Source organism: Pipra filicauda, unplaced genomic scaffold, assembly GCF_003945595.2.
Source record: "Pipra filicauda isolate LSUMZ 115617 unplaced genomic scaffold, ASM394559v2 scaffold23_size5868930_pilon, whole genome shotgun sequence".
In the NCBI taxonomy this organism is placed as follows: Eukaryota; Metazoa; Chordata; class Aves; order Passeriformes; family Pipridae; genus Pipra; species Pipra filicauda.
Window position 1 is genome coordinate 4,738,964 of NW_024104354.1, and position 19,502 is coordinate 4,758,465.

General features: G+C 41.3%; 1 protein-coding gene across 6 annotated transcripts; it reads right to left on the reverse strand.

The window, feature by feature from the left end:
- Positions 1 to 1,034: 1,034 nt before the first annotated feature.
- Positions 1,035 to 12,136, reverse strand: RNF146 (ring finger protein 146). Of its 6 annotated transcripts, XM_039381781.1 has the most exons (4): positions 12,002 to 12,136; positions 6,437 to 6,593; positions 3,467 to 3,662; positions 1,035 to 2,802 (listed from the first exon to the last, which is right to left on the reverse strand). In XM_039381781.1, the coding sequence occupies exon 4, from the start codon at positions 2,799 to 2,801 to the stop codon at positions 1,743 to 1,745; it is 1,059 nt and encodes a 352-aa protein (XP_039237715.1). In that variant the 5' UTR covers position 2,802; positions 3,467 to 3,662; positions 6,437 to 6,593; positions 12,002 to 12,136; the 3' UTR covers positions 1,035 to 1,742. The 6 variants fall into 6 exon arrangements, with proteins under 6 accessions (XP_039237715.1, XP_027607069.1, XP_027607096.1 ...); XM_027751268.2 differs by lacking the exon at positions 3,467 to 3,662 and having other exon boundaries at positions 12,002 to 12,135; XM_027751295.2 differs by lacking the exons at positions 3,467 to 3,662; positions 12,002 to 12,136 and adding an exon at positions 11,820 to 11,890.
- Between the last annotated feature and the right edge of the window lie 7,366 nt (positions 12,137 to 19,502).

Here is a 19,502-nt window from a genome sequence, read left to right on the forward strand (position 1 = left end):
AAAAAGACTCCATCCTGTTTCCTTCTGAAGTCCATGTTACTGGCTTATTTTCTTATGGAACTGGAAGATGGTGGTAAAAATCTGTGATCAAGAGCATCTATTCCTAGCTGAGAAAGAAGGAAATCTTCCTTATTTCATCCTCGTCTCCTCTGCACTTTCCTGGCCCACTGATCTCACCTGTAGGCAGAGGAAACAAACTAGAGGGCTGGCACAACTTTGTCCAAGATTAGACACGTCAGCCATCATTACGGGAAGGAGAACATTTTAGAAGTTTAAGTCTAGCATCTTTAAAAATCATCCCTTTTAATTCCACTCAAATGGCTGTTTGTCTAAAGCAACTTTTGTTTTAAGATCTGTAGTAGCTACCTATCAGCTACTGTCCCTTTCTGTTCAGGGACACATACACTAAGAATTGGAGTTTAATTAGCTTGATTATAAAGGTTGAATCCAGAATCAACTAATGCTGTTTCTCAATTTGGAAAAAATGTAAAACAACTGCCACAGACAGAAAAGACAAGCTGTGCTTTTCAAGATCTGGCTTCTAACATTCTGTGATACACAGCAGTCCATTTGTAGAAATGCAGCTCCTAGATTGCTAGTACATGCACAAACTACCCCTTCTGTGCTGCCACTAGTTTTGCTATGAACAGATAAACAGCAATACAGTCCTTAATATCCATGTCCTTTGTTACAGGGTCAACTTTGATAACTTATGCTCTTTCATTTCAATATTTCTGCTGTTAAGGTTGTGTGTGATACTTCTGCCCACCATGAACAATGAAGTGAGTTAATCAGCTCTTCAGATGAGAAATGAGTGTTGTCTGTGTGAGCAATAAGCCTGCAACTCATGATTTTTCAGTAGAAAAGATGATACTCCTACAGCATTGTGTTTGAGAAAAAGCCAGTCAGGGATGCAAGAACTTCAGGATGCCACTCAGAGCCAGTCCTCTCTTCTGGCAAAAACAGGAAGTTGTTTTATGATAATTTTCTTTCAAATTCCTCCAGTGAAGTTCAGTTAAACTGGAAACATATCAGAGATTGTTACTGATAAAATGTAGTTTTATTAAATTATAAATTCTGTAACAAAAACAAGACAGATCAAGAAAGACCTCAAAAACAAAACTACAAGGACTAGATGGCAAAGCCAGTGAAAAAGCCATGGAGAGCGTGTAGGATTTGCAACACAAGTTAACAGCATTTTTACATTTCCATTGAAAGAAGGTAAATGATTGCTCTTGTCTAGCAAAAACACATTTTAACTCCAAACTCACATCTATTTTCTCACATTAAATTAAGCATCCTGCTTCACACCCAACACCTTGCCTGATTCCACATTGCTTTAGTGTTCTTTTCATACATCAATCCATGCAGAAAGTAGTAAGACACTTAATGCAACAGTCAGGTAATGAAGACAATTCAAGTTGTACAGTAGATATACATTGGCTAAAGAGGGATAGAGTATCTCCAGGGGAAAATGCTACAAAATAAACACAAGACATTCTCAAGAAAACTGGGCATTGCTAAGTAGCTTTCAAACCATTAACAGGACAACCCAGTTTCCTACAGTTAAGAATCTTCCAGCTGAGACATGTTAAGAGACTTAAGTTAAAACAGGCCAAATCTGTTTCTCCCCTTCACCCCACCCTCCCACCAAACACACTGCTAGGTTTGAGTGCGATGCCAATGTGGACAGAAAATTTACAGAAAATTACAAGCGAGTTTTTTTTCGCATGGCTCTAGATTTAAACTTCAGTGACTGTGCACTGTCCATCTGGCCTTCTAGATCTCACACTTGTGTTTACCACCCCACCCCCTGCCACTGGTCTATCTGCTCCTGACTGGCTTGCACTGGCGTTCAAATGTCTCTGCTGGACAGAGGATGGGCGTTCCTGAATGTGGGCAGACACATCTTCGCTATCGCTGCTGGCATCCGATTCGGTCTCCTCAACAGAGGTGTCAGGGACTGGCACCCTACCAGAAGATGATGATTCATGGTCTTCTTCTCCCTCTCCCCTATGATTCCTTTCAGCCATACTGTCTCCATTTATTTGCAAGTGAGCAAAAGAGTTCTCTAGAGAATTGCTTGTATCAGGTGATGGCGTTGAAGGACTGAACAGCTGACCATCCAGTGATGGCAGCGGCCTCACAGAAATGGGTGCTAGAGGCTGCACAGCCGCAGCCCCCGGAGTCAGTGTGCTGTCTGCACCATCAGCAGAGCTCTCTCTTGCCAGGTTGACAGTGTTAGTGTCACAGTCCAGCCTCAGCCCAGCCACTCCCTTCTTTGGTATATCTATTATGTCCCGTTTTATTTTTCTGCGACGTCCATGCTCATTTCTCCTATACTGTACCATATTTTCAAGATCTGCTACATATAAAAAACCAGCAATGAGCATTTCAGTGCTCTTTTTACCCTTGGCAAAGGCATCTTCCAGCTCTCTGCTGGTACGTTCATCATACTGCCACCAACCATTTCTACCTTCATAGTACCAAGCATATTCTCCATTGCCTCTGCTCGCTGCTTTGAGTTCTTCAGGTGACAGTAAGGTTGGCTTGTCAAGAAAATCCTCAGGAATCTCCTGCCGGCAGAGTGCACATCGTTTCCCAAGCCAAGAAGCTCCCTTCACACACAGATAGCAGAAAACATGTTTACAAGGCAGACTTACAGGATGGACACATGTTTGCAGACAGATAGCACATTCAGGGACTGGCAGGGAAGGTGCTGCATTAGTACACGACTCATTTGTCTTCCTGTTTGTGGGAAGCATGTTGATCGAATGATCTATTTCACCACAGCCAGCCATCCTGCAGAGGATCAAAGAGATTTAAATCAGTTTATTGTGTCAACTTAAACTGGCACCTTGCATCACATTTTACCTCAATATCCACAGAACGAGACACCTACCTTAATTTAAGGTAAGTTACCATTTATGAAGCTCAACTCAAAAAATATTGATAGGTTTACATTCAGTTTTCTGAAGTGACAAACTAAATCAAGTACTGGGAGAATTTCTTTTGCTGATCACCAGTCTTGTATCTGTTTAATTTTCACCATGTTAACATACCAAGTTAGAAAACAAATTTTGGAATTTCCTCTATTCATTTGCTGAAGCAGTGTTGACTAATAAACCTTCAGCCAACCAGTTATTTTGGTGCCTCCTCAGGAAATTTAAAGAAACTGATTCTTTCCTCAAGAGGTGACCTAGCTGCAAACATTGAACTTAAAACAATCTCTCTTTAGACTACTGGTGATCACTAATTTGATTAAAGGATTGCCTGAACAGTACCTCAGACTAGGTATATACAGTAGAAAATATGCCTGGCAGCAGCACCCAGCTGAAGTATTCCCCCACTATGTTTCTTAGTTCCCATCCACCATGGTACGCTATCCCTCAAACTGGGCTCAGAACCACCACAGGGCTGCAGAAAGAACCAGACTGGAAAACTGAGGCGGTCTTTTCAAAAATACCTTGGATTCCTTCTTCCTAAACATCAAGAGAACTCCCTGATATATCTGAGTGCCTCTTGAAAGGCATCACTGCAGACCAGCAGAAGCAGCAGTATATTCCAGCAGACACACAGCTGTGACTTGACTGGCTTGGGAAGTCATTGCCTTTACTTTCTCTGGCCATATCTTATTTCTGTCATTAAATATGATTTTGTTACTGTAAGAGAACGGGTAATGCAAAACTGTGTCACTTTGGCATTGTGTAGGATTTAAGTAGTTGAAAAATTCTAGCCTAAATATGCAAATGCCTTCTCAACTACATTTTTGCCATGGCAATCTTTCACAGTCTGTTTCATGGTAATTTTCCTTTTACTTATTAACAGTGAAAACCAAACACCAGATATCAAACGAGGGAGAAGAATGGGCTTTGCGGAACAGGGCCTAAAACGGTGCCTTTTTTCATTTAAATTCCTAAGGAACTTTGAGACTGATATTCAACAAAACAGCCTTTCAGTGAAAGTAGTCTTTGTTGTACAGGCAGCTAGGAATAGTTAATGCAAAACTACCACAGGCATGTGGGTCAAAAGGGACCTTTAGAGGTCATGTAGTCCAGTCTCCTGCCCCACACGGCACCAACACTAGTACTATATTAGATCAGCCGTGGCTTTGTCTAGCTGAGTTTTTTTGAAAAGGGCAAGGATGGAGATACCATGGCCTCCCTGGACAGTCTGTTCTAATGTTACACACATTTCTAGCAGAATGTGTTACCTCAAGAGAAAGTGCCTAGCTGTAAAAGCCTCCACTGCTTTAAAAATCTTATAAATACATGCTAAGATTAAAAAAAAAAGCTTCAGTATCTGTATTTATCTTTACAATAATGTATTATATGCCGTTTACTTAAAAATATATTTCTGTATGCTGTCTGTTCCCTTCTATCACTACAATTCCCTCTTGAAAGATCAATGCCTCTTTAATCCTTTTTTATCAAATAATTCTTTCAAAAGCTCTACGGCTCAAATACTTTTTCCAGAAGTAGCACATAATTGTATCCACCTATGTTTCAGTTTTGTATCTGAATTTCTTTCTCTGAGATTAATGACAGATCTGCATAGTAGTTCTTAAATCAGCAAGCCAGATGCAGACACAGCATTACCTACCAGCTGGTAACTATGTTTTCACTCCACAGTACACATCTCTATGTGAGATCCATGCTAACAATGTTGTGAACAAGTTGCTTTTTGGAAGCCTCACACTTTTGAGGTTATATTTTTATAATAAACAGATTTTTTTACAGCAAAACTAGGGGTTTATAATGAGAAACTTACTAGAAAAGGGGGAGAAGAAAATCTACTGAGATTTCAGAATACCCATGAACACAACCCAACCAGTATTTCACAACAGAAGAGCTGACAGAAATCCATCTATTGATTAATTTGCACTAACCATGGCTAAGGTAAAGGATCTGTATTTTCAAGTGCCCCCATAATGAGATACTACTGTGCGAAAAGGCACAGCAGCAGAGATTTTTAGTTCCGTGCTACAGTTTTACAAAAGGCTGCTTCTCTCTGAATATCCTTTATAAGGTTATCCGTTTCAGACACAAAGAAAAGATTAGAACAACCTGTAGGTAAGTAACTTCTATAAAAGTCACATATCATAATTAAGATTTTGGAGGTGATTTAAATGCAATGCAGGGGTTAAAAAGGCCATGCACTTTGACAAACAAAATTCTGATGGTGTGAGCTAAACTAAAGGTAATCTAAAAGAAGAGTTAAAAGTTTTCACCTTTTCACTGAAAGCAAAAAATTATAACTCTTGAACTGTGCTCAATCAGTCACCCATTAATTTTAGGGATCTGTGATTCCTTACTAGATCAAGACAGTAATGCAGGATATGAAAATGAATAAATGCCTTATCTTGAAATTCCTACATTATTTTTAATGACTCTAAGGAAAATGTTAATATAAAATGAATAGAGCTGGAGGAGCAAACCCTTATCTCTAAAAAAATGCTACCCAGGAACATAAAACTCTTAAAAGATAAGCACAACTGCAGTTGCATGTGCTCAGAATGCAGGACAATTACGCACTTGAAGATTCCTATCAACTAAACTGATGCTGTCTCACTTCTTGTTTTTAAAGGAAGATCCTAATTAATCCTTTTTTGTTTACCTTTTTAAGTATTTAATCTAGGTCACAGAGTTTGTTTATAAGCTAGTATGAGAATGTACATGTACATAGATTTTTACTGAAGAAGTAATCCTTCAGAACAAAGGAAAAAACCATCTAGGACTGCTATTCTGCTACATTATGCCTGTGGAAGCACTTTCATTGCAACTATAGGGTATTAAAACAAAACTGACTAAACAATATTTTTCCTGAAATTAAGAGCAGTATTTTATAACAAGGTTCAATCAAAATAGGCTTCATATCAGAACTCTTATCAAACAGGAAAGCTTTGTTTTTTGGAGGACTGGGTTCCCTTAAGACATTCCTGGCAACACAGAAAATCACATTATTGATCAGTGAGGCTAAAAATTAATTAAACACAAGGAAAAATTCTAAAAATAATTGTATTTGAAGGATCCTCAATTCAGGTATAAATAAGGGAACAATAAGCACCTGAGCTCTGCATTTTAACATAATACAGCCTAAAAAGCAACTGAGGAGGAATTAGTCCACAATCTTGCCAGATCCAACCCACCTCTTTATTATTCTTTTGTGAGTTTTTATTTTTAGTACTAAAACATACATTTAATTTCGAAGCTATGGGGCCTTCATCGACACAGAAAGTATGGAAGAGGTGATGTATAACAACTACATGAAAATACCCCAGGCCTTCTTGGACTCTAATGGAAGGAAAGGTAAGTTCACACAAAACCACCTCAAAACTGAGTATGTTTTCATTTCATTCCAGGCAAATTCTAACTGCAACTAAACAGTCCATCAAGGAGCTGACATGTATAAGTCCATCAACAAAACAACAGCTTACTTTTTCTGAACAATTTCTACTGAAGCATGCCACAAGACTAAAATGTCCTCTCTTCAGACGTCTCCAGCTAGGATGGCAGGTCCTCCTTCCCAAGGCTGGTTCATTCCTGACTTGTCCTGCCCAGTGGTACACTACAGTGTTTCAGCTTCTCTGCAAACTAATGGAAAGCAAATAATACCACCATTACAATGTTGTCCAGAGGTATAAGCAAGCAAAATACAATGCCATGGTTCTGTTACAGAAAAGAAATTACTATGCCTTTATTTACTTGATGCAGGCTATTTTCAATAAGAATATCATCAGAATTCTATTTTATTTTTTGAAATAATCAATTTTGGCCCACAGTTTTTGTTCTGATGTCTGGGTTAAGCAAATTATCTTTTTTTAAAGTATTATAAAAGGAAATTATTTTTTATTATAGTAAGTTAATTGCTTATTTCCATGCAGTGACCATGTACACAAAAGGAGAAACAAGACCAAAGTTAGGAGTATGTTATGTTTATGCAAATTTAACCTCTGATAAATGACCCCTTATATTCAGGCAATTTAAAAAGTCATAATGGTTTCCTAAAGCTGTTTATAAAACTATCGATATCATATCATTCTAAAGGACCGCCTAGACTTGTGTGTTGTCTCTTAACAGGGACTACTATCAGATGCTTAAGGAAAAAACAGCGCATGCGAACAGCTGATTTCCCCTGGGTCGTCTCCATATTTCAAGGCTCAGAGCCTTGCATCCTTGTCCTCTTTTACAGAGATCACACACATTCATTTAATGAATGAACATCAGAACCGTTCAGCACTTTTTTCTTTATAAATTTACATATGTATGTCCTCAGACCAGCCTATGAACAAACTCTATGACCTAGATTTGATACTTAAACAAACAACAACAAAAATTAATTAGAACCTTCCTTTATTTCTTTAAAACGTGCTGAAGGGCTCTGAGGTTCATCAATGGAAAGGCATGGGATCTCTGAAAAAGAGGACAAGGATGCAACTCAGTCACCACACCTCTGAGGTGATATACCCCTCTTCAGGGGAGCAGATAAAGTCAGTCACATACATTTGGCGTACATCACCAACTAGAGCCAAGTCGTTTCACAAATATATAATAATCACTGGAAACCAGTAGGGAAGGGAGACCATCAAGATTTCAATCTTGCATTCTCACACCCTAAACGGGAACGTCTCAATCTAAAAGACCCATTTTCAGGGAATCCTCTGTAAAAAGCCTGATGAGTCACAGAGTTGCATCCTCCTTCTGGACTGTAGCTTTCTGGATGATTCTTAAATTTTGAACTACAATTTCCAGTTGCTGCAAAACATTACATACAGGAATGATTTGAAGCAGACCTAAGAATGTCATATCTTCGATTTCAATTTTTTCAAGTAAAGAATCATTTCAGCATAAATACAGTGCAGATCAGATATGTAAGAGTTGAGTAAAGTCAAGAAGTGGTAAGTCCCTGAAAGAACATGGAGCATTATAGTTTTCTATGCTGTAGTCCTTCAGCAAATGATTGAACATTTATCACTAACAACATAAGAGTGAAGCGGTCAGATGCCTTCAGTGTAAGAAACATTACTCAAATATGTTACTTCTAAAGTAAATACGTTATTTACTTTATAGCTGAGCTCCATGTAATGTTCTGTCCAGATATTTTTAGAAAGAGCTCCTAAGGAAAAATGCAAAAATTAACAAGCCTATCCACACCTTTTCTCCCCTCATCTTCTAGCAGCTTTCCTTTCTTCACACGTCAATCTGAAATCAAGAGCTGCAATCGCATTAAAATGATGGCTCTACTAATCCACTCAGACAAGATACTATGTTTTCTACGATCAAAGACACAGTTGCAACAAGCTTGATGCTGTGGGTGTGGTGTTCAGTCCTTCATCTTGGAAGCTGGCTTTCTGTTACTTCGGTAGGTATCACCTGAAGCCTTTTATCTGCTACCTCTCACAATCCACTAGAAGAGGTAGCACAACATAAAACCAAATGTTATGTGGAGATGGCAGAAAAAGGTTGGGTCAGTTCTGGGAGATTTCTCAGGAAATAAAAATGCATGCAAGGTACGTAATTATCCCTAGAAGAATCCAATTAAAGTAGAATTACAGGATTGTGGTAGAGCAACTTTCCAATTGCTGCACAGCTCTTGAAAAGAACTAGTTCACACACTGGCATCACGTAACCTATGTTTCATGACATGGTTATTTATTTAATAAGCCAGTCTTGAAAATTCTACTAAACAGACTGACAAACACCTGTGGTTACACACATGTGCCCCTTCCTGCATGATGACTCCTCCTTTGAAGTCAAGTGGGTAAGAGCTGTGCTCTATACTTAGTGCCTAATTTTCTCTTTTTTCCTGTTAACAATCTCTGCAGCAACCTGCAAGTATCCCTTCCTAAAGCCCTGCAGCCTATCACCCGTTCTGGAATATCACCTACTTTGAAACTTTAAAGATGCAACAGATGAAGGAACATGATCAGGAGAAAGAATTCAAATTGGGCAACATCCCTTCCCAAACTGAAGCTCAGCCAGCATGTAATTGCTCTCTTTGTCCCCTTGAATGCAATTTTAAGATCTTGAAGTGCTGGACTTCCCACCACACCTATCTCCCAAAATGACTTCAGGTTCTCCTTAAGAACAATGTCAAGCTTTTACTAGGCCAAGATGGAATGAAACTATTTCTCATCGGTTCAGTCAACTGCGCCTATCAAATTAACATGCCCAGTAAGTTATCAGGCCCAGCACAATTTTTCAACTTTTCTATTTAAAACAGCAAAAATTTAAAAAAAGAACAACAAAACCAGAAACATACATATTTAACAAGCTGGCTCCTAAATGTTGATGGTGAGTTACCTACAGTCTTAAACCTCCTCTGTAAGTAAAATCTTAGCGTTTTAAAAACAAACAAGCACAAACCATTGGTAAATTCAGCTAACATCAGCTTTTAACCAAACCAAACAAAAACTATTACTTGAGTCCTACTTCGAATGACAGCTAATCACTCAAATTCAGCAACTCCATACAGATTACTCTAAAACATCTATCACAAATTCACCATTTCCTCACTTGAAAACTCAGCAACTACAGTATTACTTTGTAAGAGTAAATTCTCTTCTGTAATAAAATACTTGGATTTTTTTTCCATCAAGCTCCCTAATTTGTAACTCAATTACGGGAGGGTAGGAGGGGGAAAAAGATCCCTAGAATTCTGCCCTTCCCCCCAGGTCACCGGGAGCCAAACAGTGGGGGAAGAAAGAAGGTGGCTGGTTTATTTAGCAGGAAAAATTACTCTCCTGTCTGAAGGTCTGCTACTGTCAATATAGTATCAGCTGAAGGTACTGAGTCTTATCAGGTACTTTTAAAACTGTCCCTGGTACTGGACAGCACAACAGATAAATAACTTGTTTCCCGTTCTTGCCTACTTTTCTGTATCCATTTCTTAAACAGAGTATTTTCAGGAATTGTTGATTGTGATAAGTTGCCTGTCATTCCTTATTCCTTATTCCTTATTACACATTAATAACCCCCCAACATTTATTTGTACATTTGGAACTGAATCACAAAGGAATAGTCAAGTGCAGAAGAGTCAATCATTTCGGTATTAAAATGCTACATATGTATTGATAATGAGGTTGTTCTCCTATGCTACAATCAGAGCACTAATACTGAATTTTGAGCATATTTAATATTTTTATCTATTTAACAAAGAAAAATGTTTGTTTCTCAAATAAAATCAGTGTGCAAAAAGTGAAGCAGAGACTGGTTCATCCTAAATTATCAGTGCTTCAGAAATTGAAGTAAGTACATTTCTTCCTATACATAGACTTGATTAACATGCACAGAAGATGGGGGGAAAAAAAATCAATTTCAACATAAAGACTTTACCAGGAGACCACTATTCAATAGGCTATAAAAATACTGCAGTTGCAGCTCTCTAAATAAACGACAATTCAATTACATCTAAATTGATGCAATATATTTTCAAGGAAACAAGAACAGAACTTTTTCTTTCACTCAGTACAGATTTTGCATTATAGCAATTTAAACAACCGGCACTCTGATACACTTGTAAAGAAACCACAGTTTTAACTACACAAAACCATAAAGAAAGTTCTTGCAAAAACAATCAATATTTAAGATTTACTCAAGATGACCAAATGAAGATTAAGATTTCACTGTGCCTTCAATACCATTACAAAGTGTAATTTTTAGTAGTGTGTTTTTAGAGATGCTTCAGAATCTATTTTTGAGTAGTCCACTGTCCAGAGGCAGCAGTTAACAAAGGAAGCAAGACAGGATTTTTAGTACTACAAACCTGACAAAACTAAAACGTTTTAAAGCTCTTCTCCCTACTCCTTGAAATCTTTTAATACGTACTTGCATACCACACACCCGTAACAAAACCTACAGTATTTCTCAGTCATAACACAGAAAAGTTGTACTAAAATTAACCCCCCCTCAGTTTTAGTTGGTTTTAACTATTTCACCATTCCGATTGACTCGTTCCTACGAAAAACTGCCATCTACTTCATATTTTGCAACGATTTTTCAGCAGCCGCAACACGTATCAACGCCAAAAGCGGGACGCATTGTCACGTTCCATTTTAACATTCCGAAAGGGATGCAAATCCAAACACTTGAGCAGTGACCGTCAAGCACAAAAAAACAAAAGCACTTCCATTAAGAACACTCAGTTACTTGTCTCTGGGTGCTCCGCGCTGCGCTCCCGCGACTGTCCGTGTGTCCCTGCGGCTCCGCTCAGCCGCCGCCGGCAGGGCTCGAAGCCGGCCGGACACAGCGGTGGCACCCGGAGGGACGGAGCTACACTAAAGCGCTGCACATCGCTCCGGGAATTAAGAGCCGCGCCGGCTCGGCCAGGGGATTCCGCCACGCGTGACGCTGCCACGACTAATGCTCGTGACCTATTTTACTGCCCAACATAGCGAAACCCCCAAGTCACAGAATCAAGCAGGTTGGAAAACACCTCCGAGACTATCGCGCCCAGCCCAAGTCAGGGCGCGCAGCTCGCCCCGCAACGGCGCCGGGGCGCCGCCTCCCACAAGGACACGGCTCCGCGGGAGGGACCCAGCTAGGCAGGAAGGACCGGGAAGGTTCTGCCTGCGGTCCCGGCTCTCCCTCCCGGCCCCTCCGGGGGGGTTCGGGGAAGGTGTATGGGGAAGGGCTCCTGAGAAAAGCTCCGCCGCCGCAGCTCCGACAGCCGGCACGTGACCCCGCGGGCGGGGCGGCGGTGGGTGACACCCCCCAGCCTCCCCACCGCCAAAACAATACCGGGCAGGGCTCTGCCCACCGAGCGGTCGTCCCTCACCCCGCTCAGCGCAGCTCCGCTGGCCTTTTGTTCGGGGCACCCACCCGCGCGGGAAGGCCGCGCCGCCCGTTCCGGCTCGGCCGCTTCCCGCCGGCGGCAGGGGGGGGCGCAGAGAGGCAGCGCCGGCCCGGCCCCGGGCGGCAGTGCAGGGGGCGCTGTCGGAGCGGCCGTTGCTGGCCGCAGCCGCCACCTCCCCCCGCCCGCTCCACCGAGCGCGGGGACTCACCCGCCGGGCCGCCGGCCGGCCCGCGCCGCTCGGCTCGGCTCGGCTGGGCTGGGCTGGGTTGGGCTCCGCTCGGCTCCGCCGCCACCTGCCGCTCCCTCTGGCCCCTGCCGGGACAGCGGGACGCGCCAACGTCACGCGCGGGACGGCGCAGCCGAACGCGCCACTGTGACGCGCGGGGGCGGGGCTGCGAGCGTGAAGCGTCACGCGCGCAGCCCTGCCCCGCCCCGCCCCGCCCCACCTGTGTCATGGCGGCCTCGGTCGGCGCAGGCCTGCGGTGTAGAACTTCGCCTCTTTTGGGGGCTGGCTCTGGCTGACGCCAGCTGCCTTCCAAAGCCGCTCTGTCACTGCCCTCCTCAACTGGGCAGGGGAGAGGGAACACAGTGAAAGGCTCCTGGGTCGAGATCAGGACAGGGACAGATCAGTCACGAGTTGCCGTCACGGCAAAACAGACTCGACGTGGGGAAAGTAATTTACGACTGTCAAATTAGAGCAGGATGATGACAAATAAACCCGAATCTTCGAACACCATCCTTCCTCCCCTTCTTCCCAGGAAGATTTCTAGTTTCCCACTCCTGATTTTCAGGGTGCAGGTGTTCAGGAACAGCCTGCTCCAGTGTGGGTTTCTCACAGGGTCACAAGTCCTTCCAGCAAACCTACTCCAGCATGGGCTCCTCTCTCCATGGGTTCAGGTCCTCCCAGGAGCCTGCTCCAGTGTGGGCTTCCCAGTGGGTCACAGCCCCCTTCGGGCACCCACCTGCTCTGCTGTGGGTTCCTCCAGGGTCTGCAGGTGGATCTCTGCTCCCCCATGGACCATCTTGGGCGGCAGGGGCACAGCTGCCTCACCATGGTCTGCACCAGGAGCTGCACAGGAACCTCCGCTCTGGCACCTGGAGCTTCTCCTGCCACTCCTTCTTCACTGACCTTGGTGTCTGCAGAGTTGTTGCTCTCACTTACTTTCAGTCCTCTCTCCACTGAAGTTGTCGTTGTGCAGACTTTTTTGCCTTCTTAAAGGTATCCCAGTGATGCTACTGGGATCAGAGTGGCTCAGTCTCAGCCAGCAATGGATCCATCTTGGAGCCGCCTTGCATTGGCTCCATCAGACACAGGGAAAGCTTCTGGCAGCTTCTCACAGAAGCCACCCCTGTAGCCTCCTGGCTACACAAACCAAATACACCCTCCAGGGATGAAAGGTCTGGAAGTGGTGGGAGCCTCAGTGTGTGTATTCTCTGGAGCTTTCTGTCCAGAAAGTAGACAGGCATGCTTCCTAGGGGTTCATCATTCAAGTGGCTGGTGGCAGCACTGGGGGAGATGAACTAGCACAACTCTGCCATGCTTCATTAATGTGAAGACAGATTGCAGTTGAGCCTGTTCCCACTGATAAGGCCAGAGGGTGGATACATCAGGAAGCATGAAGAGTTGCTGCCCTTTCCAGGAGCATATTCTGGTCCTCATTTGCCTGGAAATTTTGATGGCTTGACAGTCAGGTGAAGTTACTGCTCCAGCTTAACCAGGCCAGTGACTTGTGCTGCTGTGCGTTGCCAGGCCATGTTTGGGTGGCTGTAGAGGTTTGGCTGCTTTGGTGGCCTCCCACAGTGAGGGTGACCCAGATGTAACTGCAGGGGGTCAAACTGTCCCAAAGCTGAGCTGTTCCCTTAGATGGAGTGCAGGAAGGAGACTTATGCTGCCTGCTGTTGTCAGGAATATTTGAGAAGTCTGCTGTATTAACTTTTGAATAAACCAGAATTGAAAGAGTAATCACAGTAATCCACACATAATTTAGGCTGGAATGATATTCATTTAGACTGGGGAGGAGGGGCTTTGTGTCCAGGTACTCATTGCACATAAATGGAAAACTAAATGTTTCAACATGACTACATGTGCAAGCTGTCTAGGAAAGGGCTTCTTAGACCTAAAGTTACTGTTGGCTGCACTTTTGGATTTTTAACATCCAGAAATCACAAGCATCAGAGAACATAAAAGATGAAAATTCTAAGAATACTAAATTCTAAATGTAATCAGGAATATTAAAAGAAATGCATTTGGTTAAATCATTTACTATTTTCTAATAGTCTAGAAAAGCCTACCTATTAAAACCTCTGGTTTTAATGAATGTGACATGTTTGCATCCACAGACAAACATTTACATGGTAACCTATGCTGCTATTTAAAGAGATCTGTGTGAGGCTGAGTCAAAGACTAGAGGTTAGAGAGCAGGAAAGGTCCCTTACTGGCAGTGTGTGCTCAGCAACAATAGCCTTAATCCTTTACTGAAATTTACAGGAATCCTTGATCCTGTGGAAGCTATTGAGGCCAAATTCCTGACAGTTTCTGACCTAAAAAAGGAAAGCAGGCTTGTGTTCTTAAGGGATCTAAAGTGTTCAACCAAAGCTACTCTCACTGCATGCAGTTTTTTAAGAGAAGCAGCACCTTTGAAGACTGTACTTAGTATAAAAGAACTCTGTGGCTGTGTTTGGGTAGGTTTGTGACTTTCACTGCAACTGTAGATCGACTGAGAAAATGTGCTAGTGAATGAAAGATTTTATTTTACACTCCATGAGTTATGGAGCAAGCATGGCAGTTAAAGGAATATCCGATAGTGCCAAAACTAGTAACCAAAGAATTAAATGCATTGCACCTTACTAGGCTAAAGAAAGAAGGAGCATGAAGGTATCTAGTTGAATAGATTGGAATAAGGGCATCAGAAATGATCTGCTTGAGTTCTGTTAAGATTATACCTCTAAAATGTTACCTACGCTATTATCAATCCTTAGTAACATCTCTTATTTCAGTCAGAATGGGTATTATTTAAATATCTTTTTTAGTGTTTCTTTGTACCTGTCTATTATAATTGAAGCCACCTCAGTTATATCTTTTATACCCCTGCTTGCCTCACAGTTCTGTTGTCTCCTATGTTTCTCCTTGTTTATTTTTATTGTTGTCTACAATGTCATCACTGTGGAACTTATGTCTTTTGCTTACCACTAAATTATTAGTTAATACAGTCTTATATTCATCAAGAGCTCAGTTGTTGCTGCAGATGAGAGGGGAGAAAACCAGTTTTCTTCTGCTGTGGTTTTGAGTCACTTTGGGGAGTTAGTGTGGAGAACCTCAGAACTGCTGCAAGTTGCACTAGAAGCAAAAGTGTGAACGATGTGCGATATCACACCCATTCCACACTCCTGCACCTTTGACAAACCCTCTGTACTGAACAGAGAAGATGTAAAGGTGACAGCACTCTACTCAAGTGCAGGTGTACCCTTGGCTCTTCCATGCAAGGAGCCAGAGAGGGGCTGAGAATCGAGTTCCAACGTGTAAATATACTAAACACAAATCGTGATTTTGGTTCAGTGCTACATTAATTTCATGAACACCTTTTGCTTACCACTGACTGCATTCCTTTCCTCTAAGCTGTCCTAGAGCATGAGATTCCTCATAATGTAGTGCCATTTCTGTTGAAGTGATAAATTTCTTACAGTCATCAAAGACTAAGATACACAAATTTCCCAGGATTCTTTCTTTTTACAAATGATACTTGTAGTTTTTTACAGTCCAAGACGCAAGCTTGTCCCCTGTGCTACAAGTATTTTAAATATGCTTGTAGTGCAGAGTGGCCTGGCAGCCACTTGGGCTAGCCAGGGACTCCTCAGGCAGCCAATATCAGGCTGCCTCTCTCATTCTCTGTCAGTGGCACCTGGCAATCCTGGCTCTCTGCAGCCAGGCAAACAGTGCAAGGGCAGTGTTCAAGATGGTGTCAGTGAGAGAAAATGGGATTCACTTCAACTTCCTTGAAATTCTATTGAAGTTGTGCTAGTGATGTACAAAATGTAAGTTGATCAATGGGAGTCCAAAGCCTCCTTGGGTTTGCAAGTGATTTTCATTTTGACCAGCTGGAAATTGAGGTTCATGTCTGTTTCAGCAATCTACACTTACATCCTGCTGCACTGTAGCTAAACTGATTTCCAGTCACTATTTGTAGATTCAGAACAGAGTGTTAGTTATGGGCTAAAATGGTGTATGAAAATGCAACTACTGTACCTCTTGTAATATCTGTATTTTGCTTACATAATCTAGAAATGCTGTAACTTCTGCCAAAAATGCTGTTATTTAACAGCTTTGGAAGGATTGTGCTGGTTAGTCATGAAAACAATCCCATTTTGCTTTAAAAACAGGAAGCTGAAGAACACTGTGGAGGAGAAGTGGGAGAAGAGGAGCTGAGGGCAAATTCTTTTTCTCAGTTCTCTCAATCTGTTACTTTTGGTGGATCTGTACCCATTCTGTCTGCAAGCTCCCAAGGAGAGTTTATGATTGTTTTGCTTTCATTTAGTAGCAGTAAAAAAGTCCACACAGCATACAAAACAAATTTATTTTATTGCCCCAGTTGGCAGACAAGGTAAAATTTTCTTCTGCCAATAAGTAAACATTGACTTTTTCCATTATCCCAGCTATGAGAATCATATCACGCTCTATGTTGCTGTTGAATTGAAGTCATCCATATGGTGATTCAGACAAGCAGAAAACTCTCACCCCAAAACAATTACTGCATTACAATACAGTGTGTTTCAATCTTTTAGTTTTCTAGTCAGAGAGTTTCCAGGATTAAAGCCTTCTTTTCCCAGCAGCAAACCTAATGTCTTAGTCTCAACATCACTAGAATATCTTTCTCTTTGACTTCCTCGCCATCAACAAGGAATACTAACCTTGTATTAGAAAAAAAATATTTGGGATCTTCAAAATAATGATATTTACAAAAATTACTCGGTTAGATTTTGTATTTCTTTTAAATTTGCCCCTGAGTTTTACATCTGTAGTACTCAACAATAACTTATAATTACATATAAGATGTATGTCTGTAGCTATAAGGCAGACTTTATTTCAACTTTATTGAAGCTGAAATTTTTGTAGAATTATACATCTTCAGAAATGAAATCTTGAAAACTAACTGGAGTCACAAAATTCTTGAGAAATGGAAAAACTGTTAATCACAAGGAGGAGGTAGTGCACTCATAGTATATTTTATTTTAGTGAAAGAAAAGCAAAATATAAAAATATGTTGTTGCCATCTTCATCTTTCATTTAAAGAATAGTGAGTTAGAAATTGCAATTTCCTTTTGTAACACTAGATGGTATATGGTAACTACAGGGAAGCTGAGCTCTTAAAAAAATTTTTGATAGAGTATAGGTACTACTGTCTCTCCTGATCCAGCTATTGCACTGACCAGACTTCTGGCTTACACAGGAAACGCCTGCAAGACTGTTCCTGCTTGTTGTACCAAAACCCCGGTCCTTTCGCAAGCAGTGGCAAAACTTACTGCTTCTGTGCTTCTGTGCTTATGTTTTCTGGGAAACCACACATAGCTACACCTCTAACTCAGTATTACATTTTTAAGAAGGGGAACTCTGTATTGAAATGTTTGAAAACACCCACACTTTATTGGAAAGTTAGCAAAGTCTTCAAACTGTGTGCATCAGACCCGCTGAGCTTCCTGCTGGTGAGTCCTCAATAGGTGTAAACGCCCTTATGGAGACAGAACCAATGCAAGTTTAGGTTTGTAATTTAATTATACCTATATGAACTACTATATAGTTGTCATGCAAGCACCTACTTTTACAATAAACGGCATATTTTTATTTTTTCAAGTAATATTTTTGAATGCCTCAATATCCTAAACAAAACATCATCTTCTATAACAATTATAAATATATTTTAAAATATGTAGCATAGGAAACAAGTAAGAAAATAATAAAACCAAGAGCAAAGGACCTCCAAAAAAACTCCATAAATATTTTTCCCAGAAATTATAAAAATAAAAATGTGAGATTTAGCAACTGAGAAAAATTTTGTTGCTGAATCCATTAAAAGGCTGACATGACTCAAGAAAGCTTCCTTGCCTGAGCTCTTGGTGGGACCTGGTAACACTACAGCTTTAGAACGTAAAAGTCTTCTAACAGATAAGATACAAGTTAACAAGCACTCCAGTATTTTGATTAACAAGTGAGACAGTTTTGTTATTATGTTATAAAAGAACCAGAAGCATTTCCTGCTGTTCCACTTGGATAAACAGTTCAGCAACTTAAATGGACTTATTTTCACATAGTTGCTGTAGTAGTTTATGACACTGTAACTTTGAAAATTTTCAAATCAAAATTAAAACTTCTCTGGATGACTCTGTCCTCTAGGCTTTACTTGTGTGAAAAGGGTCTCATGATCAAAATTTGTAGACAGAATTCCACAGTTAAATCTTATTTCTCCTGTTCCATGAAGGGGCCAAAATTTTCTTTGTGCTTTTTAGAAAAAAAGAGTGTCCAGTTTTGAGAGGCTACTTTGCTGTTCGGTGGTTTGTGCTTTCTGCATTGCCTTGGGCTCTCATATGCTTAGATTCTGCAGCCTTCTGGGTGAGAGACCCATTATGGTAGACAGTATCATCTGAAGCTTCCACAACAGTTTCTCACCGGTTTCCACAGTAGCAGGAAATTTTGTGGAGAAGGACTCAGAGTACGGGGTTCTGTTCTGCACAGCCTAATCCCACTGAGTTTTTGCTCCCCTTGGAGCAAACACTTCTCCCCAGAGTTTAACAAGTTGCTGTGTCCTTCCTACCCCAGTAGTGGAGAGAAAATGTGGGTTGAAGCATATCTCAAGAGGGAAGAGGGTGAGGAGCAGAACCATACTGTGTGGTGTGTAATCCCCCAGCATGGCACTAAGGCAGCAAACAGGAAAAGAGATGCAGCACCATCCTCCATTACAATCTCCACAGCAGAATGGGAGCTCCCCAAAAACAGGTCTCAGGTTTGAGGCTCAGGGAACAGACCAATTTCTGTAACACTTAAGACCAGCAAGAGAAGATATTTTCTGAAAATGTATAGAACTATGGCACAGAGAATTGAGAATAAGTAGCTATGGCACCCAAAAGAGGCATTCATCTTGGCTACAGGTAGCCATGTAGTGTGGCGGCATCTCTTTTTTTTCTTGATTGAGGAGTAACAGCATGATGTAAATTAAAAAACTGGGGTAAATGTTCCTGTTTGAAGTCTAGTCTCTCTCTGTACACTCCCAGTGTGATGCCTATGATGACTGATGTTACAGAAAGTGCAAGATTAGGTCAGACTTGTAATACACTTTTCACCTATGCAGTTGAAGTAGTTCTGCCATGGAGTACTGCTTAAAGTAGATTTCAAAGATAAATGCTTCTTAATATTATTTGAATTTTTAAATGCCTATAATGTAGACTAAATGAACATCCATGAGAAGGTATTTCTTTCTATGGCTTCCAGAGTTTTTTCTCCATAAAGAAGGAAAAGAAGATGAAGTTGTTATGGTAAAATCTTTGAAGGGAATAAATTTTAATCAATGCTTAAATAATTATTATAATTGCAGTTTCGATGACTCACATCTAAGAACCACACAGAGTGAAATAGTTTAATGCAAAGATGATGTTGTGGATGGAAACAACACTATCTACTTGCTTTTGCATCTGTCTTATAAAGTGTTCGCAAACAATATGAC